General features: G+C 36.1%; 1 protein-coding gene and 2 pseudogenes across 1 annotated transcript; 2 read left to right on the forward strand and 1 right to left on the reverse strand.

Annotated features, from left to right (window-relative positions):
• Window positions 1–4110: 4110 nt before the first annotated feature.
• Window positions 4111–5137, reverse strand: LOC143538664 (chlorophyll a-b binding protein CP24 10A, chloroplastic-like). The gene is made up of 2 exons (XM_077032174.1): window positions 4908–5137; window positions 4111–4660 (listed from the first exon to the last, which is right to left on the reverse strand). Exons 1-2 carry the CDS (start codon window positions 5135–5137, stop codon window positions 4111–4113), a joined length of 780 nt encoding a protein of 259 aa, XP_076888289.1.
• Window positions 5138–15354: 10217 nt separating this feature from the next.
• Window positions 15355–17195, forward strand: LOC143538663 (vacuolar iron transporter homolog 4 pseudogene; annotated as a pseudogene).
• Window positions 17196–21478: 4283 nt separating this feature from the next.
• On the forward strand, window positions 21479–22660 carry LOC143538665 (vacuolar iron transporter homolog 4 pseudogene; annotated as a pseudogene).
• Window positions 22661–25948: the final 3288 nt, after the last annotated feature.

The raw sequence follows: 25948 nt of genomic DNA on the forward strand, positions 1-25948 counted from the left end.
AAGAAAATATGGAAATTTCAAAGCAATAATAATTAGATGTCAAAGATTTATTAAATTCTAAAAACAAATAAGATGACTTATCTACTATACAATTATAAAATAAATTTCTTAACATAAATAAAATGCATTCTCATAAATTTTTACTAAATAAACAATTTAAAATTAAATTACCTTAAATTCGTCTTCTAAAATTTCAGTTTATATTAATTACCTTGGGATTGAGTTTGAAAAATGTTTATTGACTTATTGGTGTTTTTCAAAAACCATTTTGAAAAGCCAGGATTTGGGGTTTTTGGAAAACTGTTTTAACCCTTTCAAAAAGCTAAAATAAATAAAAAAATTTTGTGATTGCCAAACACATTTTAACTTATTGGCTTTTTGAAAACACCAATAAGCCAATAAGCATTTTTCAAACTCAATCCCAAACATGCCCAACCGACTCCAATCAACATCTTTCACAATATCCTAATTTGAGCATAGATATGTGAATACTATTTAACACCTTTTATTGATTCATATGCAATACACAATATTGGGTTCTATTCTCCTACTGCAATGTATCTTTTTTCATTTCCTTTTTTAAGTCTAAACGATCTGTGGATGTCAACAATACCAAAGAATCATGAAAATAATTGTCAATTGAGTTTAGTATTTAAAGGATCATATTATAAGTTGTTTTCCGGCATTCAAATTGTTTTATTTATAGAATATTTTCCTCAACCTTTTTATTTTCCTTTATTTGTTTGGTGTTTCTTAAAAGTTTAGAATGTTTCGCTAAAGTTTATAGTCGGCATTTTTTAAAATTCTTTTTAGTTAATTTATTACCTATATTTATTTCATCATAATTTCTTTCAAAAAAAACTAACACACTACAAGCCTAAAATATTTGTGTCTGGTCTGTGCGACGCAAACAAAAAAAATTAAGAAGACCTTTTCTGAAAAAATAAACATCACTATAACCATTGTAAGAACGTAAGAATTTGAAGAATTAAAAGAGGTGCTATTAATATCATTATAAACAAACAAAATTATGATATAATGGATAATGTTATATAGGACACCATATAGACTACACAATACGTGAAAAGATCTCCGACTCAACTTTCTCAAGTTCAGATGTCAACGTTCTTGTTTCCCATTTACGTTCAAATGGTTTGGTTATTAGCTCCCTCAATACATAATGTTTGACCACCGGAAAGTCAACCTGCAAGTTCAAAGTGGGGTTGCCTGATCATTAATTTGAGAAACAATACCAATGGCACCTCAAAAAAGAATTAGTTAAAAAACAAATAAAAATAACGAAATGAAATAAATAAGCATATATTTATTAACAAAATCCGACATTAGTCATTAGTGGCATACTGGCATCCATAAGGCTACGTGTTGTGGGAATTGGGATAACTAGCAAAAACTAGTTATCGCGGCACGCCACTGCCATGTAGGATAACGTAGATCATCCGTTAATTTATGTGCTGTGAGATAACTAGCCAAAATTATTTTTAAAAAAATGGTAACGTGGTTGAGGTGGATTTTGTTTATTGGTGTGGACAATTAATTCCTTGGAATCAAAAGGGAGCTGCTAACATTATGCCGTCATTGGAGTAATGCGAAGATGAAAAAAACTTCATAGCGCCTGGGTTTATATTGAGTGGGTGGTGTTCATGACGCCATCCTGCCTATGTGGCATGGATGACGCCTCCACAACATATAGCCTAAGATATCATTGAAAGGAAAAAAAAATTAAAACTTATATTGCAATAAGCTAACATTATGTTCTATGATTATGCGGCTTTAACTTTACCTTTGAGCAACTATACAAATTAATGAATCACCATGAGATGGCTCACAACTTACTTTCTCTATCAAATCCTTGAATAAAATAAAAATCATTTATTTGAAAACATTAAAGAGTAAACAAATTTGTTTAAGAATACAAAATTCATGAAATCTCACTTCTAATACAATATTCGTGTATAATAAGTTTATGATTTTTTTTAAAGATTTAGAATATTGTAAGCGACTCGTTTACCACTCTGCCTAATCATATTTTCACTCGAACCGGTTTTGACCAGAACCAAATTACAGTAGAAACTCTATAAAATAATACATTTGGGACCACCAAAATTTATTAATTAAAAGAGTTATTAATTAATCGATAAATTAATAATTATTAATTTATATATTAATTAATATTTTATTAATTTATAGTAGAATACTTAGTTTACAAACACCTTTCAAGCTTCCACTTAATTATTGTATACAATGCATGTATATCAAATGAACGACCCAATTTGAAAGAAACATTCAATCTTCCACCTTATTATGCTTCTTGTGTTCAATGTAACAATTTATGGACATTAAAAATATTTTTTATATAAATACAAGATCAAAATAGGTTAACACAAACAAATCATACAATTTCTTGTTGAGCTATGAGAAAACAACACCAGAAGTTCTTACCATGCTAAGGAAAATTAGAGACGAGATTCAAAGAGAAATTGATTTCAACAAAAAACAAAAGACAATTGAGTCATTTTTCAAAAAACCTTCATAAATCATTCATGTAATATGCTATATATAAGGAATTATTACTTTATATTTTATATGGGGTCTAAAGAAATTATCAAAAATTTATTATCTTATAATTTTAGCTAATTATTAATTTAGCACCCTATCCCCGAGTTGGGACCGGCAAAAAGTATTATCTTAGAGAGTTTATTAAATAATCGAGTATTAATTTATCGAGTTTCTATTGTAGTTTTATAAAGCGGCTCGTTTCGACCCAAACCCGTTTTCACCATAACCAACTTCCTTTTTTATGAAAGTTGGCCTGGTTCGACCCGAACTCGTTTTAACCATAACCTAATCAGACCTAGTCATACATTAAGCACTGAACATGTGTTGGCTTAACATATACGTGCCTCCTAGTGGTCAGATTCAAACCATTTCATAAATCAGTTGTTGCAAATGAATGTTTCTGCCAATTATATTTTAGAGTCAGGTGCAAAATCACTCCGAATCGGTACAAAGTTTTAAGAATTCGGTACCGGTACCGGTACCCGTACCAAACCGATATCGAACCGAACACTTAGGTATCGGTACCAAATACTTACGATTTTCGGGACCAGGATTTTCGGTACCGGTATACGGTACCGATATCATCCCTAAAGCAACCAGCAATTTTTATGTTGTCAAACATTTCTTTCTTCCTTAATTTGGGTTCACTGATTGTATTAATTTCTTGATGTAATATGTTCCATTGATTTTTATGGTCAATGTTTCTTTTTATTTATTTATTTTTTTATGTTATTTCTTGATAACTTGATATGTAGAAACCAGTCTGTTTGCTCATTTTACTTTCAAGTGCTACACTGACTGCTGCATCTACTTGTTCATTTATATTATAAATGAACAAACACAAACAAGAAACTTTGTTCGATTAATCATTCGTGCTCGGTCGTTTGTTTAGTTAAGCTAAACGAACATGCATGAACATCCTTCGTTCTTGTTCTTGTCCGTACGATTCGTTTACAACCTTACACGTTACACGACTAAGCGTAGATATTCTACAAATTCGCTAGAGAACCCGGTCACCAGAAACTTAACCAAATGCGGTTATTGATTCGATTGTATCGTCGCACCCTAATGAATTATTAATAACTTTCTGCTGTTTGTCCCACATCGTAATAGGAGAAAAGAATTTGCTTCTTTATATAATTAACTTCAATTCTTTTATTACCCAGGACCAACGAACGATGTGATTGGGCTTTGAATCCACCTTGGTGAGTTCACGCTCAGGAAAGTCTCCGGGCCCTTTACGCAGAGATGTGGACCTGGAAACAGGTTAAGCTTCGGTCCATTGAATCTGGTTTAGCCAGAAATGGCTAGACGGGCTGAGACAAGTGTGGAGCCTAATGGATTCTGGCTCGAAGTGAATTTGGCCGATATACACAGTCATTCACATGGTTCATTGTGACTAACTGAACGGGGCTTATGATTCGTTGGTCTATTTCTTTTTCGTGTTTCTCTTAATAAATTTACATGTCACGTGATTACAAGGAAGCTTAATAAGTAATAAATAAATAATAACACAACCCGCGTGTTTTTCCATTACAACCCGAGAGCTCCAAGAGGCGTTTTCCCTTGGCCCGCCTCAAAGTAAAAAATCAACATAGCAACCATAGCAAGTCTCGCATGTTTAATCTCAGCCAACTTCAATCTATCAAGCTTCTCGTTATCCGGAACATAAACCCCATTCTGGATCGTACCCGCAAAGCTTAACGAGTAAAAGAATTTGCCACCCGGGTACCCTTGTTCACCGGTATAATTAGCAAAATTTTCAGCTGTTCTGGACCACGGGGTGGCCCACTCAACTGATTGTGATTCCCGGTTGAAAAAGTCAACCCATCGCTTACTCTCGACCCAACCCATTAGTAGGAGTTGGGTGCCCAAAAGACTTCCGAATGAGAAAGGGACAATGGCACCCGGATCGGCTCCAGCTTCGAACCATGGGATCCCGCTCCATGCCTGGCCCACAAAGATGCCAAGGACTGCAGCCATGGCCCACCGTCCGTGGATCAGCTCGGCTTCTCGGTACCATTTTAGGAATGCTGGGTCCTTGCCTAGGCCCAGTGAGTCGAACCCGAAGTCACCTGGGAGCCTGTTAAAAATAAAAAATTATTGTGAGAATTAATACACCTAAAATATTATTATTATTATTTTATTTATAAATAGTTTACTTTTTTTAAATTCTTTTTTACTTCTTACATACGGATGACTATGTTATGTATAAAAAAAACGTTACATTGTATTTCGACCATTTTCTTATATGTTATAATTAATTTCAAAGATTGAAAAAATGGATTTTTTTTTGTTACAAAAAACTGTTATTGTAAAAGAAGACATACGATCCATCAAGCCACTCGGGGTCGAGTAAATTGCCACCACCTTTAATGGCAGGGATCCAATATTTCTTGGGAGCAACAGCCGCAACAATAAGACACCGCCTAGGGACGGAGGCAGAACCGGCATTGATAGCGGCTGCAGCTGGTGCAGACAAGGTGTGGCTCTTCTTGCTACCAGTCAAGAAGGATGATCCCAGCCCATTTAACACTGCAGCAGATGTAGCAGCTGCCATTTTTTTTAAATGTGTACACAAGGTTTAAATTTTAGTGATGTTGAATATGGAAGAAGAGGAGAATGAATGGTATGTTATATGGGATGAGTAAATGGAGCCATGTAGGATAAGTGAAATCTGCATGGGCAAATGTTGGATAGAATTATTTTGGCTAATGATATGATGGTATCCATGAGCTTTGGTTTTGGTGGTTCCCCACTTTTAAGTCCTTGTGGTTTTGAATTGGTAGCTAGAAATTATGTTGGTTTGGTCTTTAAATATTCATGTAAACAATTTATTGGTTTGGTTTAATCCTTTTATTATTATTATTATTATTATTATTATTATTATTAGTGTTTAAATATGATGACAAATACCCTACTATAAAAATACTACTCTTACCTTCTTTTTCTTCTGATAAAGTGTTTTATAATGTAAGTGTTTCAATCCACGTTAAACGGTTAAGAATTTTTTTTCGTATGGTGTCATTCTTTTTTTAGCACATGACTCCGAAATTTTCAACTTTAAGTCTATAATAAAAAGATGTAATTGTATACGATATAATTTTCAACTTTAAATATGTAATTATGTTTGCTATCGTGAACTATTTTTGTCTTTTCTGAATGATGAAAATAATAGGGTCAAAAGGAAATGAATTTTATCAACTCGACGACTCTTAAGTTGTCTAATGCCAATTTGGATTATCTAGGCGCTCTTTTTCTATTTAGATTAAAAGTTGGGTAATTGGTTATTGGGTGATGAGTATGACTATGTGTTGTGGGGCTTTCTTGGCCTCTGATTCATCCTCTAATATTACGTCACATCGTGCTGATTGGACGCTGGCTAGGCTTCAGATAAATCCCTTGCTCGCTCACTTGTCCATGTTGTTGATAAAGCCCTACTCACGAGCCATAAATAACCAAACATTCCCCTCCGACATCCCTTAGCAACCGTGAGTGAGATGAAGCCCCGAACGAAGCCCAACACATAGTGTAAGTTATAAATGGATTGGGCATTTAATTGGTTAAATAAAAAGACACCAGCCTTTAATTGGCTATATAATAAGACGTGGGCTTAATTACTAAACTATAAAACATTTTAAGGTAAGGACGTCTTAGTATTAAGGACTTATATATTGGTAGTGCGCATATTAAAAGTTTTTTTATTTTATTTTATCGAGTATGTATTGAAATGAAACTTGCACAAAAAGCTAATCGGGAAGAAAAATTAGTTATACGGAATTATTTATTAATTTTTTTTTTTACCTCAACCAATATAACACAATCCATTTTAAGCCTCTTAATGAAAATTTTTAGATTTGTAACCCTTATTTTTAAAAAATGTACTACAAAACAATGGTATTTACTATTTAGTACATTTTCTTGCATATTTCTTTATATAATATCTTGCAAGCAATGGTTTTTTAGGTGGGACCATGTAACATGAGCTGGTTATGGCTATTGGCAATATACTGGCCTTTGCTCTCATCTCCCTGCATGCTTCTTGCCAACTGTATGTGATTTTTATTTTTATTTTCTTTTGCCTAAAGTGTATTTTGTTATTTTATATCAGTTCTCATCTTTTTATAAATATTTATCCTACTAGCCAAATATTATAGGATCAATATCTCATAGCTGGTCCTCGGTTCCTAAGAACGTTTCTTGAGGAACGAGGTAAGATTGTTAACGACTTAACTTATTGCTTATAAAACGATCAACAATTTACGTTGTCATGAATTTATATCATCAACTAATAAATACTGTAAATTCTTACAAAACTTCACCGACGCATTACATACCATACTACTTGTCTACTTTCACCAACGAATTAGTCAGTCGGCGGATATATATAAAATATTATCATTCTATTTGTAAATAATATTGAAATGAACTCCAAACGTTGAAAGAATGTTTTGTGCAGAGCTATTAACCTCCCATCGATGTTAACCATGGAGTCAACACGCTTTCCTATTTAATTTGTTGAATATTCATATTCTTCCCTTGAGCTTCTCGTCATGTCTCTACACTCCATTGTCCTATTGTCCCAATATAAAGCTTTAACAAGTATATGTTTATTTACTCGTACTTTTGAAATAGTCAGTAATAAAATATCACTTTTTTATATACGCATGTGGTAATTTTAGCACCAAACTATCAACTATATATTTCGTCCCAGATTCTAAACCCCAAACCTCTTATAGCACGCCGCCTTCTAAAATCACAACTTTTGTTCCATGGCCAATATTTCTTTGTATTTCGGTTCAAACACATGTATCAAACCCTTAATATATGCACAAAGATCAACATATGCATCCCATGACACAGGCTCAGGCTCAGGCTCGGGCTTAGGCTTAGGCTTAGGCTCTAATAATACTAACTTTTACAAGTTACTTTCATTGAGTTCAAACAAAGCAGGAACCCAAGAAATCAAAAGAGCTTACAGAACACTAGCTCTAAAGTACCATCCTGATGTTTGTCATGATCAAGACACCACCAAAATGTTTATTATGTTGCAAACCGCGTACAAGACACTAGTCGATCCAGTGTTACGTGAAGAGTACGATTGTGCACTTGGATGTGGAGAATTTGGTCATTTTTTTGTTGGTCGTGCGTCTGTTGATCATGTTGGAGAGTGTCGCGAGTGGGAGGGTCAGATCGCTGAGCTCAAGAAACGGTCTAGTTTTCGCTCCGAGCATAAAGAGGGATCATGGGGAAATAAAGTAAGGTATGCTAATAGACAAAAATAAGGAACCCTGTGAAGCAAGCAATAATTTTTATGTTGTCATTTGTCAAACATGAAACATTTCTTTCTTTGTTTCTTAATTTGTGCTTATTTTGCAGTTTGATATGATTGTATTATTTTCTTGATGTAATATTTGTTCATTGATTTATGGCCAACTATTTTTTAAAGTTTTCTCTTAATATGGAGAAATCAATGCCTGTCTTTTTACTCATTTTACTTTCAAGCGCTACACCACTCCGGCATATACTTGTTTCGGGTCCTTATGCTGGCTCACCCAACAAGCGTTGACTGAGAGATCGACAGTATACTAGTGTAGTTAGGCCTGTAAATGAGTTGAACACCCAGTGAATTGTTTGGCGAGAAGTTCGTTTATTTAATAATCAAACAAATATGAATATGTTTTTGTTAAATTACTTAAAACGAACGAACATGAACACATGTCTTGTTCGATCATTTTTGTTCGCTAACATTCATTTATGTTTGTGAGTTTATGTATTTTCGTTTATGTACATTTATGTTTTATAATTTACGGTCGCTTATATATTCATTAAAAAGTTTAGATCTGTAACAATTTCATCTAGTTTTATAATTGAAATACCACTTATTAACATTCGTTTATATATTCATTAAAAAGTTTAGATCTATAACAATTTCATCTAGTTTTATAAAATTGAAATACCACTTATTACAATTTAATTTAGATATTAGTTTGTTTAGCCAAACAAATTAAATTTCATCTTTACGTACTTTTGATTGTTGCTCGCTAAATTATGTCATTTATGTTTTTCGTGTGTTTATTTACGTTGTGAGCCGTTCGTTTATATTGTTAATAAACGAACACAAACAAGAAAACTCTATTCGCTTAATTATTCAATTGTTTGTTCAATTAAATTAAATGAACGACCGTGAACCTCCTTCGTTCGTGTTCTGCCTACGTGTAGTCTCAAATTCTAAAAGATCGCTAGAGGGCCCAGACTCCCTATAGAAATAAACTTGAACGAATGCGGTAATTGGTTCGATTGTATCGTCGCAACCTAATGAATTATAATAGCTTTCTGTTGTCTGTGTACGATTTTGGAATCATGAATCATCCCACATCTTAACAGGAGAAAACAATTGGTGCTTTATATAATTAACTAGCACTTGCTTTACAATCCGAGGCCAACGAACGATGTGATTGGGCTTTGAATCCACCTTAGTGAGTTCACGCTCAGGAAAGTCCCCGGGCCCTTTACTCAGAGATGCGGACCTGGAAACAGGTTAAGCTTCGGTCCATTGAATCTGGTTTAGCCAGAAACGGTTAGACGGGCTGAGACAAGTGTGGAGCCTAATGGATTCTGGCTCGAAGTGAATTTGGCCGATATACAGTCATTCACATGGTCCATTGTGAGTCATTCATATACACAGTCATTCACATGGTCCATTGTGACTAACTGAACGGGGCTTATACGCAGAGATGCGGACCTGGAAACAGGTTAAGCTTCGGTCCATTGAATCTGGTTTAGCCAGAAACGGTTAGATGGGCTGAGACAAGTGTGGAGCCTAATGGATTCTGGCTCGAAGTGAATTTGGCCGATATACAGTCATTCACATGGTCCATTGTGAGTCGTTCATATACACAGTCATTCACATGGTCCATTGTGACTAACTGAACGGGGCTTATGATTTGTTGGTCTAACTTTTTTTTCCCATTCTTGTATGTGATGTGAATACATAAGTTATCTAGTAAATCCAAAGTTTGATTTATTTGAGTGCTGATCTTTCTTTAAACGAGTCGGTCAACCCATATATTTACAAGTGCGACCGCGTGATACAACCCATATATTATTATGTAAATATACTATCAGGTAGGCCACGGCATTCAAAGGTAGTGGCCTCTGGGTACCATAATCCTTGCGACTAGACACCGCTGCCTTAGCGGGTATGCCCAACTAGGGTTGTTGATGAACCGAATACATGCTTGCTCCTACTTGGTTTGGTTTGAAAGCGAGCTGAACAAAGCATATTGAATTTTAAGAGACGAGCGATATTTTTATGCTTTAACTTAGTTTGGTTTGAAACCGGGCGACTTGGTTTCGTACAATTTTGTTTTAATTTTAAATTTCTAAAAGCAAAACATATCATTAATCAAAGACTTTTAGCTCTAAAATATTTAGACTTCCAGCCCTAAAATGTCTAAACTCAAAGTTAATAAGAAAACATATATAAAACGAGTAGCTAGAGTTATAAATTGAACTCTAAAGTTAACACAGAATAGAGAAATTTCAAAAATTTTAAAAAATACTTTATATATATATATATATGGTTGGTATCAATTAAGAACCAATCTTTTATTCAGAACTCTAAGAACTCCTCTTAACCAATCAAATCATTTTATTCTTTCTCTTTATCAAATTCTAAATAAGGGTAGTAGGGTCTTTTTGAATAATGACATTTTCTTCTAATATCTGGTCAAGATTTTGTTCATTACTTGTTAATTATTCTTATAAATTCTTAAAAAGATTCGAAGGTTATATCTTGTAAACATATTTCAATCAACTATTATCTCTTCATCTTCTCATCGATTTCCCTAAAAAAATGACAAAATATCAATTTTTGAAGAAAGTAGCCACAATGATTAATGTTCTTATTCTTTTCATATTTAAAATATTTAATTTGCCGATATATATATATTTCTTTGGAAATTAAAATTTTCATTTCACATGATTTGTCTATGTTTGAAGTCTAGTGGTATGATTCTACATATTTTTTTGTTACAGCACACTTCTCTTTTTATCGTGTGGAGGTTTAATTCTTTTGTTTACATGTTTAGTTCTTTTTTATGCATATGTGCAATAAACTTATTTATATATATACACGAAGTCAGCTTATTTACATGTATGTAATTGACATGTTTGCATATACGTAATTGATGTAACTTATGATCCATACAATCCTTTATATGTACTTGCCTTTTAATACGCGTGATTTCACAATTTACATATATGCAAGTGTCCTATTTAACATACATATATAACATTTGCATATATGTAATTATTTTACTTACGTGCATATAGTTGACCGGACCTATACATATGTATAAATTCAAAATTTTGAATATCTTAAGTTTAATAATTTTTTTTTGAACAGCTCTTAAGTTTAATAATTACATATGTTTGTAGCTTATATGTCATACATTTACGTATATGTATTTCTTTAACTTAGATTGGTGTAATTGACATATTTACAAGTGTGTAAATTTCAATAGAATATACCCAGTTTCAATTTTATTCTAATTATTTTCGGTTTCAAAGAATCCTAAAGGAAATCATTCAATATAACTAATTGATTATTTTATGAGAAGTTAAAATGGCATCATGCAGAGGAAGTTGAGAAAAAATAGGAATGTAGTTATTGGAAACTGATTTGAATATAATTCAAAAGGTTTTACGATAATACCCTTTTTTATGTAAATTGAACCTAGATTTCTAATTATTTACAATTATACCCTAAATGATTAGGGCTATTGATTAATAAGATAAATGGCTCTGAAGAGTTCTTAGAGTTCTCATTAAAATATGAGTTCTCAAAGGAAGCTAAATGAACCGAACCGAACGAGGCTTTTTATGTATGCTTAAAAAGCATATATAAAAATAAAACAAATAAAAAATAATTTAAGCAAAAACGAATCGAACCGAGCGAGGCTTTGCTCGTGCTTGGTTTGTTTTCAAACCGGACAAAGCCGAACGCCTCACTTTCAAACCGAGCCGAAATCAAACGAACAATCTTCAAGCGAGCAGTATTAACGACGATCGACGGACAGATTGAACAACCCTGTGCCCAACAGTAAATATAAGAATCTCTCGGTATAAAAGAAAATGTAAATAATGAAAGAAAAAACTGAATGAACTCAAATGTACAAAGCGGGGAAAAGATCCTCAGTTACAATATTGATCGAACTCAAAAGTCAAAATCGAATTCACAAGTCACAATAACGGTTTTGCCAAAACCTACAATTCAAAACAACATCCAAATCATCTCTTCAACTTCAATGGAACCTGACGCATCAAAACCAGATCCACCCGATTATCCTATGCCTCGTAAACGCCTACTCACCGATCATCTAAATCCTAAACAAACCTCCATCACTCATTCACCTGAATCCACAGTCTCCTTCGACTCATCTTCTGATCGATTAACCAAAAAAATCAGAGAACTGCCAAATCTCTCCGATTGCCATAGCTGCGGTGTACGAATTAACCACACAAACCCTAGGGACAGGCTTCACCTGTTGGACAGCATGTGGCGCATCGTTCTGTTGTGTAAAACCTGTACTAAGCGCGTAAGCTCTTCCGCTTTATGTCCGTATTGTTTTAATTCTGTTGTTAATGATAATGATAATGATAATAATGATAATGATAATGATAATAATGATAATGATATCGTAAAGTGCCGTGAGTGTTCGCGTAGTGTGCATAAGGAGTGTGTTGGGAGGTATGGGTTAGGGTTAGGGTTAGGGTTAGGGTTAGGGTTTGAGCGTTTCGTTTGCGTTGATTGTTGGATTCCGGTTGCCATTGCCAAGTCGGTTAGGGCGAGGAAGCGAAATAATAATAATAAGAAGTGCGTTAAGTTGACCGAAGAATCTAGGGTTTCTGTTAGAGAAAGTAAAAGGAAGGTTGTTTTGGGTGTTGTTGCGAGTAGAATGGTTACAGTGAAAGTGCGTTGTGAGAAGAAGGTCGCGTTGCGTTGTGAGAAGAAGGTTGCGGCGCGTTGTGAAAAGAAGGCTGTGGATGATGCGGAGTTGGCGTTTTTGTTGCATAGGGAGATTAATAGGTCTGCTAGGATATGTAGGAATAGTTGTTCGGGGGGGTTGGATAAAGGGGATGATGTACCGATAGCGTGCTATAAACGAAGCGTGTCGGTGATAAGGTTGGTTTGATGAATTCGAGCGGGTTGGATGCGTCGTTGGTTTGTTATTCTAGAAGAGAGAAAAATGGTTGCTTGTTGAATTCGGAGTCTTTGAATGCACCATTGATGTGTTATACGAGAAGGCGTTCTGGCAGTAAAGATTGTTTACATGATACTGAATGTGAAAGAACTGATAAGCATGGTTCTATATCATCTGCAGGCTTGAAGGCTTGTAATCTTGGTTCCGACATTTGCCACGAAAATGATGTGGGAATGGGCAGAACTGATATGAAGCCGCATCGGTATTTTTTAAAATACTACAGGATTGGAAAAAGTAAACCAAGGCCTTCGGTTTTTGCTGAGGATTCTGACAGTTGTTCTTCTATGGATTCTGATAATTTGTGTACTAAAGGCATGACTGATACAAGCGGTTTTGGAAACGGCATGGAATGCACTGAAGTTTCTGAGAACTGTGGCGATAATGCTAACCGCTTTTTGTTGAAATACCAGAGATCTTCAAGATGTAAGTCAGAATTGAGTTGTAAAGTTGAAGAGTTTTTTAAAATGTTACCTTCAAACCATCGCCTGGAACAGACAGCATTATCTAATATTAGACCCCAGTCTTCTTGACGAAAGAGAACTTTGAATTTTCAGGTATTCTTACTGTAGTTAGCTGTTGATGGTTATTAATAAAGTCTTGTATCATGTATATGTACTTATGATTTGAACTTCCTTTGTAAGTTTTTACTTTTTGTGTATTATTGTATTTTCTATAAACGTAATTCTTTTCGATTAATGGTGGATATTTCTTGATACTTGTCTTGTTGTGTGTGGTTTGATGATTATAGTTACAGGAATTGATGTCCAAATATGATATCTTTTATTCAGTATGCTCTTCAACAGATATAAGGTTTTTTGTTGTCTGCTTTGTGTCTATTTTAGCCTTTTAACTCTTTATTAAAGTTACTAGCATTGCCTATTAATCTCTTAGTTCTCTTGTACCCATGTTGCCTAGTCTTTAGGCACTCATGTTGTAAAGTATACTGGATCCTGTGGTTGCCGAGCTTTGAGGGTCCACATGTTTAATGATATCTTCTATATTCCATAGCATACTCCCTTTGTTTGGTTTCTACATCTTTTCATACACTCCACAAACTCTGCATTGTTTGTAAATGCTGTGATCCTTGATTTTGTTTTTGGGCATCTCATTTTGTAAGCTGTTTTGATGATATGCTTCTAATTGAAGACTTGAACTTGAGTCAAAAGGGGATTGTAGCAAATGGTATATTCATTCAAAGAGAATTTTGGGTTAATGATTTTGGTTATATTTGGGATTGATATGATGCTGTGATTGACAATGCTTATGTGATGTGAATCTGTGATTGACAATGCTTTGGGGGGTTTTCACATGATGTGGAATTTAACAACTTGCTATGGTTAATGTAGATATGAAAGCTAAAATAAGTGTTCTTTTCATTTACATATTGATACAATGCCATGTCCTAGTGTGCGATCTTGTAATCTTTCAATTAATTATTTGATTTTAGTTTTCTATAAATGTTTTATTTGTTAATTAAATTCTGTTCTGTTACTCGTTCACTATCTACTTTGCGTTAAAGGCTAGAAGTTGTTTTCATGCACTTAGCATTCTGTGGTACGTTAACCTTATAGTTTTGCTGTTTTTTGGTTTTGTTTTGTTTATTGTAGTTTTTTGTTTGTGGTAAGTTACTACATATCAGGATGCATACGAGTTTGGTGGTTTAGTGCTTTTGTGCATGTTTTTTAAATTATTCATAGACAAAGAGAAAGGGCAGGGACACATGAATTCATGTAATTTATAATTTTAGAATATAGTTTTTTTCATGAAAAATGTCACATATGCTGGAAGCATGTATCCAGCTAATGAAGACATAGCTGAATGTTGAGTCCTGTTTTTTAGTTAGGCTCACAAATTAAACAAGGTGAAAAGTCTTAGTTCAGGATACATATGCAAAAGACTTTTTTTATGGTCATTGGCAATTATGTTTCTTTTTTGAGTTAGCACTAAATAAAGTAAACAATATTGGATTCTAGGGATCGACGTATCTTGGCCTGTTGATTTTGAAGTTGTACTTCTGGGGGCCTGGTTAGGTTGGATATGCTTATAAAAATAGACCATAGCATTGTGCTTTATTGGACTGCAAGTGTGATTGTTTATGGCTTTCTTCTAGGATTAATTTGCTGTTGGTTTATTTCAACTTCTTTGGTCTTATTGAAAGTGTAGTAAATATAATCTTGGTGCTAGTCCCACGTATGCAAGGCACCAGCCGCCTTATATTCGAAATATACTTGTACTCTAAATTGCTTATATTCAGTGTTTTACTACCCGGTTAGCGGGTGTGGGTAAAAAGGCAGGGTTATGCATACCAGGACAAAGCTATATTTGACTTTCCATGTAACACATAGTTATATTCAAATAATGACTAAGTACAAAAGAAACGAGAATACAAGTGAAAACTAAGTTATGCTTTTCAAGTGTAGAGTACACATTTCTTCCATTTTATTAAATCTCGCGCGGGATTATCCAAACTCATTATTACATTGATAAAAGTGCTTTCCTACACAGCCATCCACCTTCCTAGTGGTTTCTTATGTCCTCTAGTATGATATATTGTAATATGATAATTTAGTTACATGCAATCCTTTTTTGCATGACTGTAGCTGTTTTATTACAGTATATCTTGCTTACTGCTATTTACTATCATTATTAAAGTTCATTAAGAATATGTATGACAATGAACAATGAACAATGAACAGTAATTTGATCTTCAACATTTCTCATTTGAAGTTGACTGCAAAAATACCTTTTAGGAGACAAAATGTGATTGTTCTATTCCACTTAGATTTAGTACCCATTTTTATGGGAATGTTGGTTGCTATATATGATATCAGACATGAATCTTTACATCTGATTCTGGGCAGTGTCCTGTGTATTGTGAACAGGTGCGATATAGAATTACACATTTTTACTGACTTATTTTTTCTCTGATTGTGTATGTCTTCATTTTTTAGTGCTACTTTAGCAGAAAAAAAGAAGTATATGCATTTGAAGTTTGTCCCCATGGATGCAGACATGATTTAATCTATTTCTTGAGATGATTTATTTTGATATAAGAGGGTTATACACTGTCTTTATCTTTTTGCACTATCTACACATTGATAATTATCACTATTAGGGGGTTGCACACTATCTTTTACTTTCTGCACGATCTACACATTGATAATTATTGACACACACATATACAAGGGTGTGTTCATTTCAGAACCAATATTATGTTGAGAACCGCTTAAGCACGTGCACGTAGTACTTCAATGAAAATGGTTAAATTGAAAAAATATGGTTTATTTTCTTCTCTTGATTATTTTTTAAGAAGTATTAAAGCCTGCACATATGCATATACATGTGCGTTTAGACATAACACTATCAATACTCTATTTTTTAACGATAAATAAGATATTGAAATCAATATGCATTCTAGTCAATTTATATAACAAATTAATACAAGAGTTAAAGCGGTTCTCGTAGTTCTTAACATTATATTGGTTCTGAAATGAATGCACTCCCCCGCCCCTCTCTCCATATGTATGTATACATATATATATATACAGTATGCATATATATATATACATACATACATACATGCGTGTGTGTGTGTTTGTGCGAATATCCACACATGCATACTATATATATCCTCTATGAAGGACTGTTTTCTTCCATAAATAAGTTTCTTTTACCATTCTATGTGATATCGTATCATCTATCCTTCCATCATATGGCTGCACAAAATGATGTATGCATTCCGGTTTTTGAGGACACCTTTGACTACTCACAAAGGGGACAGTGGCTGCGTGCTGCTGTTCTTGGAGCCACTGATGGTCTTGTTTCAGTAGCATCTCTGATGATGGGTGTTGGAGCAGTTAAACATGATGCGAGAGCCATGATTCTTACAGGATTTGCTGGCTTAATAGCCGGTGCATGCAGCATGGCGATTGGTGAGTTTGTTTCAGTCTACTCTCAACGAGATGTTGAGGTGGCTCAGATGACGAGAGGTAATAATAGGACCAACAATGATGAGGATGTCAATGAGAAGGAAGCACTGCCAAATCCCGTTCAAGCTGCTGCAGCATCAGCCTTTGCTTTTACTTTGGGTGCCATGATGCCCTTGCTTGCTGCTGCTTTTATAGTGGACCATAAGGTTAGATTGTGTGTGGTTGTAGCCACGGTGAGCTTGGCACTTGTGGTTTTTGGGTGGATTGGAGCGGTTTTAGGTCAGACTTCCATGGTGAAGTCTTGTTTTAGGATTCTGGTTGGGGGTTGGATGGCTATGGCTATTACTTTTGGGCTCACCAAGTGGATTGGCTCTACTGGTCTTTAGTGTTTCACTTTCATCAGATTGTTACTGAGAATGGAACTTTGTGATTTGCTCTTAGTAATCTATATGAACTTATTGATGTATAAATAATTATATATGTATATTTGTTCAAGAATAAACACCATCAAAGTGGTCTGGTAATGTAAAGTTCAGTGTAGTGTGTACTTCTAGTTAAAAGCTATTCAGTGACAATGATTGGTGATATATGATGTAGCTGTTAAAAGGAGTACTTGTGATTGAAGATAAGCACTTGGTTGATAATAAAGGTTACATATAATCTAGCGATCCATAGTCCCATATGTAGTTTGCATCTGTGTAAAATGCTACTTTTTGTTGAGTGTGTCTAAATCATAAATTCATAATGCATGGAATCTGACCTAGCCCATACCCGGAGTAAAATGTCACCAAATCCAAAAATATAGAAAGATTCTAGCTGCTTACTTTGATATTGGTAATTGGTCATGGTTGATGGCATCTTTTTGTGTTGGCATTTGACTGCACAGTTAAATTAGTTATATATTGTTCTATTTTATACTGAACGGATTGTGGACGTCGTGTGGATTCCATAACCTGTAGTTCTTATTACATTTATTTATCCAACTTTAGTTTTGGATTTGCACTCTCTCTCTTTTGTTTTAATATGCATAAGTTATCTAACTGCGAAGTATCTGCAGATATATTTGGGCAGCAAACAGCCAAATTATCGGGTACATGCTAAAGCTAGCTCTTTGTAAAGCAGGTCTAAATTTTGACTTGTAATACGTGTGGGTTGTACTACTAGTTAAAAGCCATTCAATGACAATGATTGGTCATTTTAATGTAGCTGTTAAAAGGGAGTACTTGTGATGTAGAGAAGTACTGTTGGTAATAAAGGTTACATATGGTCTAGCTAGTGATATTTTGTCTTCACTATTACCTCTTGGTCAACTTAATTGGAAAAATAGTATCATTTAATAGTAACCAAGATTTATATACGTTTCCTTTGACTCACTTAAATTTAAAAAGTTTAAACATTTATAAAAAGAAAATTCCCAAGATTGGAACACCTAATGTAAGTTGCGTGACTCAGATAATCAAAAAAATATATGCGGGTAAGTTGACTTTTTCTAACTGTGAATTGTCTGCAGATGGGATTTGGGCAGCAAACGGTACCTGCCAAAGCTAGAACTTTATAAAGCAGGTTTGAATTTTGACTTGAAACTGTTATCATTTGGGATACTAACTTTCTGTAAATGCAAAACATAAAACCATGTATCGAGTTACCGTGTTGTTTTTTTTACATTTTTCTAGTAATTGTTAAAGAGACTTTTCGTTCAGTAGGTAAAATTTCTAGTTTCATCAATTTACATGTCTATACGATACGTTTCTTGAGTCTTATTACTCTTTTGCTGGTGATCTACCTAAATTATGAAATCTTGATTTGCCTTGAGGTAGGTAATATATGTAGCCAAGAGTGTTTAATTCCCCTCTAGCAGAGGTCACAGGTCCCTGAAGGCCACCTGCCCAGTTAAGGTGTACTTGGTCCCACTAGTTAGCAGGGTATTGGTGTGGTTTGTGAGCTTAACTTGTTCTCACGGTTACCAAATATAGATAACTAGCTAGTATACGTGATCATAATACCGTGAAGATAGACGAAAAAGTTTCAAGGCCAATAACTCGAGCAAAAATAGTTTAGTAATTTTTCTACCATATTGATGATATCTTTACTTGAAACATAGGAAAACAGTATTATTGTAATTGCCATCATAAAAACCAAGACTAATTGAGTTTGAAATAGGAGAGAGTAATTAGTACCTTTTATTGTTAGTGCGTACCATGGGCCTTCGGTTATATATAATAACATTTGCAATTTGTGTATTTGGTCAAATGCCTTTAATCTCTTATAATAAAGAACTCCTAAGTCCTAAATTTTTCATAATTTGCTTCACGTCTTATATATGATGCTAGAGGTTTAAAAGTGTCGTGTATGATGGGTTGGCGGGTCGAACCTGATTATCGTGTCAGATACACCAACCCCCACACGACACAAACCTGAAATTTATGTCACACATGAACTCGTGCACGGCACTAGTATTCATGGTTTGGCACAAACCTACCTGAATTTAATTTATTTTAGAACACGACCCGTCTAGGTAAGCGTGTTGGCGGGTTTGACTCAGATTAATCCAAACTCGTTTAGAATAAATCCAAACCTATAGATATATTTCATGTTAGGTTTGTGCTGTGCAAAAAATGCACACACCAATGCGGGTCATACACAACAGTTTATTTGTATGTGCTCTCCCACAATCAGTAATGCTTTCAGAAGATTAAAAAATATAACTTTTTATTTATCTTGTAAGTAGTATATATTTCATTTCATATTGCAATATATCACATACTGAGTCTTATTTTTTATTCATGTTCATGATCATGCATATGGTTCGCTTTCGTGTGCATTCCACTCTCCTTTCACATATTATATATACCTTTCATTCTCTTTTGAATAAAGGTGTTTTGAGGTTTTTCTGATTTAAATATAGCAAGTAAGTTGGCAGTCCTGTGGATTCCACAAGCCTTGAATTTTTTAAGTACCTAATCTTTTTAAGTTTGGTATGTAGCTTAAATAAAATGGTTTTGCTTGTTGTAACTTGTAAGCTTTTGAACTCAAGTTAGACTACTTTTCATTAAACATATTTTTCTCTTTTGACCCGTTCCAATTTTAGCCGCTTTTAATATATTTTGACCGTTTGACCAGTTATTAAACAATATATCCCAAATTGACCCGTTTTCGTATAAGTGAGCTGAGTTTTAGATGAGGCAACATGACGATAGCAGCACGCTCCGTCCAGGGTTTTGTGTCTTACGGTCTTACCTAGAGCTAAGATACCAAGCAAAAATACAATATTAAATAACTACATTTTACAACATCTTTTTATGTTGGCATTGGATTGATATCTATCTTTTCATTTTCTAATCTATCTTTTAATCACTTGTGGTCTGCACACTTATATCAGTTTTATATTGTTTCATTTTTGTATTAAACAGACTGTGGCAGTCGTGTGGATTCCACATTCTTTAAATTTTATAACATTTATTAGTCCAACTTTAGTTTTGGATTTGCACTCTTTTCCTTTTGTGTTAATATAGTTTTCTAACGGCTAATTGACTGCAGATATGTTCGGGCAGCAAACAGACAAAATATCAGGTACTCATCAACGCTAGTGCTTTATAAAGCAGGTTTGAATTTTTACTTGGAACTGTCACCGTTGGGGATACATATGGGTCGTAACAATTTTCTAAACATGCAAAACATAAACCATGTCTTGAGTTACTATGTTCTTTTGGGATTTTGGCATTTTTCTGCTAAATTGTTAAGACTTTTCGTTTAGTCACTAAAATGTCTGTTTTAGCAATTTACATGTCTAAACGATATGCGTCTTGAGTCACTAAAACGTCTGTTTTTTTACTGGGATCTGTAAACATTATGGAAACTTGATTCGTCTTGAGGTAGAATACATAGCCAAGGGCGTTTGATTCTCCTCTACTAAGGGTCTCGGGTTCCCAATAGGCCACTTGCCGAGTGTAAGGTGTTACGTGGTCCCACTAGTTAGCATAGTATTGGTGGAATGGTGGGCCTGCTAATTATCTCGTTCTCACGTTTACCATAATCAGATACCGACCCATATAAATGATTATAATCAGGGCTGTTCAAAAAGTCCGTGGCTCGCGACTCGCTCAAAAATAGCTTGAAAAAAGCTCGGCTCGATTTTTAAACGAGCCGAGCTCGAGCCAGGGTTAGCTCGGCTCAGGGATCGGCCTTGGCTCGACTCGTTAGCTCGGCTCGTTGGCTCGTTTAGATTAAACCCTAAATTTTAATATCTATATATAATAATAGCATACCAAGAAATAAATAAATAAAAATTATACATATATTATGCCACTCGATACCTAAAGCCTTATAAAAGAACTAAAATAAAACATATAAAGTTATAAATTCTCTTGTTTATAAATTTTATATAATATGTATGTTAAAATTATAATTTTTGTCTTTTAAGCATTTGGATACAAGTTATTTTACCTATTAAACATGTTTCGCTTATTTGACCCATTCCATTGTTTAGCTACTTAATAGTGTATTATAACCGTTTAAACAGTATGCATCAATTTGACCCGTTATCATATAAATGGATTGAATACGCAGACCACTTTTCACATAACAATATAAGCTTGTCACCATTGCTGCTGACACGATTCAATCTATTTGTTTGGGTGCTTTCTTTAATCACCATTATTAGGGGCTTGTGGGTTGCACATATACTACATACATGTATATATATATGTACTCGATGAGGGACTCTTTGACAAGTTGCTTCATTTATCACTATTTTCCGAGACAATATCATTTTTCTTTCTTTTCACCAACATGTCTGCACAAAATGATGTATGCATTCAAGTTTCTGAAGACAAAACCGACGACTTTGACTACTCGCAAAGGGGACAGTGGCTGCGTGCAGCCGTTCTTGGAGCCACCGATGGTCTAGTTTCAGTTGCATCTCTGATGATGGGTGTTGGAGCCGTTAAACATGATGTGAGAGCCATGATCCTTACGGGGTTCGCTGGCTTAGTGGCCGGTGCATGCAGTATGGCGATCGGTGAGTTTGTTTCAGTCTACTCTCAACGAGATGTTGAGGTGGCTCAGATGAAGAGAGAGAATAATAATAATAATAATAATAGAACCGCTGAAACCGACGGTGAGCTTGATGATAAGGAAGCACTACCGAATCCTTTTCAGGCGGCTGCAGCATCTGCTCTTGCATTTATGTTAGGGGCTATCATGCCATTAGTTGCTGCTGCTTTTATAATGGACCATAAGGTTAGGTTGTGTGTGGTTGTAGCCACGGTGAGCTTGGCGCTTGTGGTTTTTGGGTGGATTGGGGCGGTTCTAGGGCGGACCCCCGTGGTGAAGTCTTGTTTGAGGATTCTCCTTGGGGGTTGGATGGCTATGGCTGTTACTTTTGGACTCACCATGTGGGTTGGCTCTATTGAACTGTAGTGTTGCTCCTTGGGGGTTGTATGTTCCGTTTTCGCTTGTTTACTATGACATGATTGTTGTTTATTGAGCCTTATATGTGAATTAAGGGCTTGTCTAATGTAAATCAGAAACTCTTGTATCATGTCACCTTTAAATCATTACTCTATATGTTACATCATATCTATATGCGATCATATAAGCGCAAAGTAGCAACGATATTATTACCGTAATTAGTTAAAATGGACTTTGGTTGAAATGAGTCGTTTAAGAAAAGAAAATATCAAAATGGGCTCACTCACTAAGTTTATTTTTTTGATTAGTGTTAAATTTGACATGAGGGGATTTGATTTTTTTTCCTTATATTATGAGACGTGGATTCAACGAGGGAGTTGAGCCGAGCCGTTGCCCACTCACGCTCAACTGCTGAAGCTCATATTAGTACTAGCAATCCGAGCAGAAACTTGAGCTCTTGGCTCGCCAAGTACGCTCATGCTAAATTGACTCGAGTGTTCTGAGAACTAAATTTAAGTGAGTTACGAGGTACAAGTTGGTTAAACGGACTAGGGGTGTTGAAATATTGAAATACCATACCCGGTTCATAACAACGTTGCGTATCGTGTTGCATGAAGCAAGTGTTTAAAGTTGTTGAATAAAGGGTTCTCCTTTTAGACTTCATTTCATGTTGTGGGTGGTGTGGATTCCACACTCCAATCTTTATTCATGCATCAGTCACAATCCTCTATTGTAGTAATAGTTTTAAACTTTCCAACTTTAGTGTGTAGTGCACACTCCTCTCAATTTAGATAATAAACTTGACATTAGTAAGTGCCATCCTACACACACCTCCACCTTAATTCCTTGCTATTTGCCATATTCTAACTAGCTTTGATATTGTGAAACTTAGTGGATTTAAGATTAAACATGTACCTTTGTTTAAGACTTCTCTAGTCTTATTACTCGTTGCTAAGCCTGATAAAATGGTCAGGTGGTCAAAAGGGGTACGTTCTGACCAAAATGGCTCGATGAGCTTTTTCGCCTGCTCTAGATACAGAGGCATGGTGTTCTCCTTGGCATCATAAAGGCCATTGACCTGTGCTGCTACCAAGTATGAATCAACATGGGCCTCTAGCTTTTTAACTCCGAACTTGTGCGCGATTCGCAGGCCAGCCAGCAGGGCTTCATACTCAGCTTCGTTGTTGGTGCTCTTGAAATCCAACCTGGTGCTCTTGAGGCCTGCGCCGGACCTTTCGTTGTTTGAAGCTCCATCAGTGAATAATCTCCAAACATTTTCTTCATTATTGGCTCGGGAAGGTCTACCTCGCGCTGAGCCTCTTCAATTTTTCCTTCAGGGATTTCTGCGATGAAATCAGCTAAGACTTGTCCCTTTATTGCTGGACGGGGCTTATAGGCGATCGTGTGCTCTCCTAATTCCAGCGCCCATTTTGTCAGCCTTCCTGAGAGCGCGGGACGCCGCAAGACTTGCTGGATGTTGTAACCAGTCAGAACTTCAATAGGATGACTATTGAAATATCTATGAAGCTTGCGCGACGCGTGTGTTAGTGACAAAACTAACTTTTCCATGATGGAGTAGCGCGTCTCAGGATCTGTCAGCACCCGACTCACATAATATATTGGTGTTTGGATTCCCTTGCGATCCACCAACAACACTGCGCCGATGGCGCGCTCTCCTGCTGACAGGTACAATGTTAGAGTTTCGCCAGGAAGTGGAGCTGTGAGCGCAGGCAGATTTATCAAACATTCTTTTATCTCACTGAAAGCTTGCTCGGCCTCAGGCGTCCACTTGAATTGGCTTTTCTTTAGACAATTTCTCAATGTATTAACAAATTGGGTAGATTTGCTTGCATGGTTCGCTAGGAACCTGTTAATTGATACCAATCTACCATTCAACTTTTGAACTTCCTTCATGGTGGATGGTGAGGGCATGTCAAGGATGGCCTCCACCTTCTCTGGGTTCACCTTGAAACCATCCTTGGTGACCATTACACCTAGAAATTTCCCTTCTTGAACGCCGAAAGTACATTTGCTCGGGTTGAGCTTCATGTTTACTTCCTTTAGGCGCCAAAGGGTTTCTTCGATGTCTTTGAGCATTTGTTTTTCCTCCCTGCTTTTGATCACCAAATCATCCACGTAGACTTCTAGGTTTCTTCCAATTTGCTCGTTGAAAACCGCATCCATAAGTCTTTGGTAGGTGGCTCCCGCATTCTTCAAACCAAAGGGCATTTTTGTGTAACAAAAAACACCCTTGTCGGTTCTGAAGGCAGTCTTGTCCTCGTCTTGTGGTGCCATTTGAATTTGGTGATAGCCCTTGTAGGCATCCAGGAAACATTTGAGCTTGAATGGCGCCACAGAGTCCACCTTCGCGTCGATGTTTGGGAGGGGGTAACAATCTTTTGGACATGCTTTGTTGAGGTCCTTGAAGTCAATGCACATCCTCCATGACCCGTTGCCCTTCTTTACCATCACAGGATTGGCTACCCATGTCTGGTATCGTATTGGGCGGATGATGTTTGCGCGCAGTAGATCCTCTACTTGCTCATTCATGGCCTTCGCCTTCTCATCCCCCATGACTCTCTTCTTTTGAGCAATTGGCTCTACAGACTTGAACGTGTTGAGAGAATGTTGCGCCAGGTCTCGCGGAACCCCAGTCATATCAGAATGTTGCCACGCGAAGACCGACATATATGTTGTGAGCAATCTTTTCATTCTCAACCTCGTGTCGTCTGATATCGTAGCTCCAATTGTGATTATTTGCTCTGGGAATTTTGGGTCGAGAATCCATTCCTCTGGCGCGTTGTCTGCCATTGGAAGTTTCATTCTCCCTTCCCGTGGTATACTTGTCACTGCGCACAAATGATCTCGGTATACAAATGTTACACCTGTTGGTGTTGGGAACCCCAACGCGCCGTGCGCCGGCGACGGTATGGCGTTGAATTGGGCAATCGTTCCTCTACCCAAGATCATATTGTGGCATGAAGTGGTGGGCAAGACCAAGAAGTTGACAATTTCGGCTCGCTTGTGTTTCTCATCCCCCATAGTTAGTTCAAATTGTATCTGACCTAGGGGGTGAATTATTTCATTTGAAACACCAGAGATTGGTGCATTCACAATTTCGAGCCTTGCTTGGTCTGCTGGATCCAATTTCCTGAAACATTGCTCATACATGATGTCTGATTCACTGCCAGTGTCCACCAGGACTTTTGACACTTCATAATGAGCAATGTGTGTAGTGATGACTAGAGGACTGCTGATAGAAGGGCCTCCCCTGATTCTTGGGAAGATTATTTGTTACTCGCGCCAATCTCCTTGGACTTGCGCGCTTCTCTTTCTCGATCTTTACCCTTGCCTTCCTCCCTCGGCTACACAGATTCTTTTGAACTTTTTGCTGGCTGAGGCTCCATCTGGTTGTTCATTTTCTGGTCTTGGGTTTTTCACCAGGTGAGCCAACTTGCCTGATTTCACATCTTTTTCAATCGCATCCTTCAAATGGTGGCATGCATCGGTGTTGTGCCCTGTGGACTTGTGAAACTCACAATACTTGCCACTGTTTGGTGGTCCCTTATAGTGTAGTGGCTTGGGGCTTTTAAACTGGACATTCTCTGTGCTTAACACTTGTGAAGGCGTTTTAGTGAGGGGAGTCCATATTTTTGGTAGAGGTCTGTTAGGCTCTCTGCCGCCTTCCCTCTTGTCACCCTCTCCGCGATTACGAATGTCTTTTTGGGGCTGGGGTGAGCTTGGTTGCGCCTGCTTTTCTGCGGG

This window comes from Bidens hawaiensis, unplaced genomic scaffold (genome assembly GCF_021521415.1).
Source record: "Bidens hawaiensis isolate Kalapana, Puna unplaced genomic scaffold, B.hawaiensis_p1.1 tig00011661_1, whole genome shotgun sequence".
Taxonomy (NCBI): Eukaryota; Viridiplantae; Streptophyta; class Magnoliopsida; order Asterales; family Asteraceae; genus Bidens; species Bidens hawaiensis.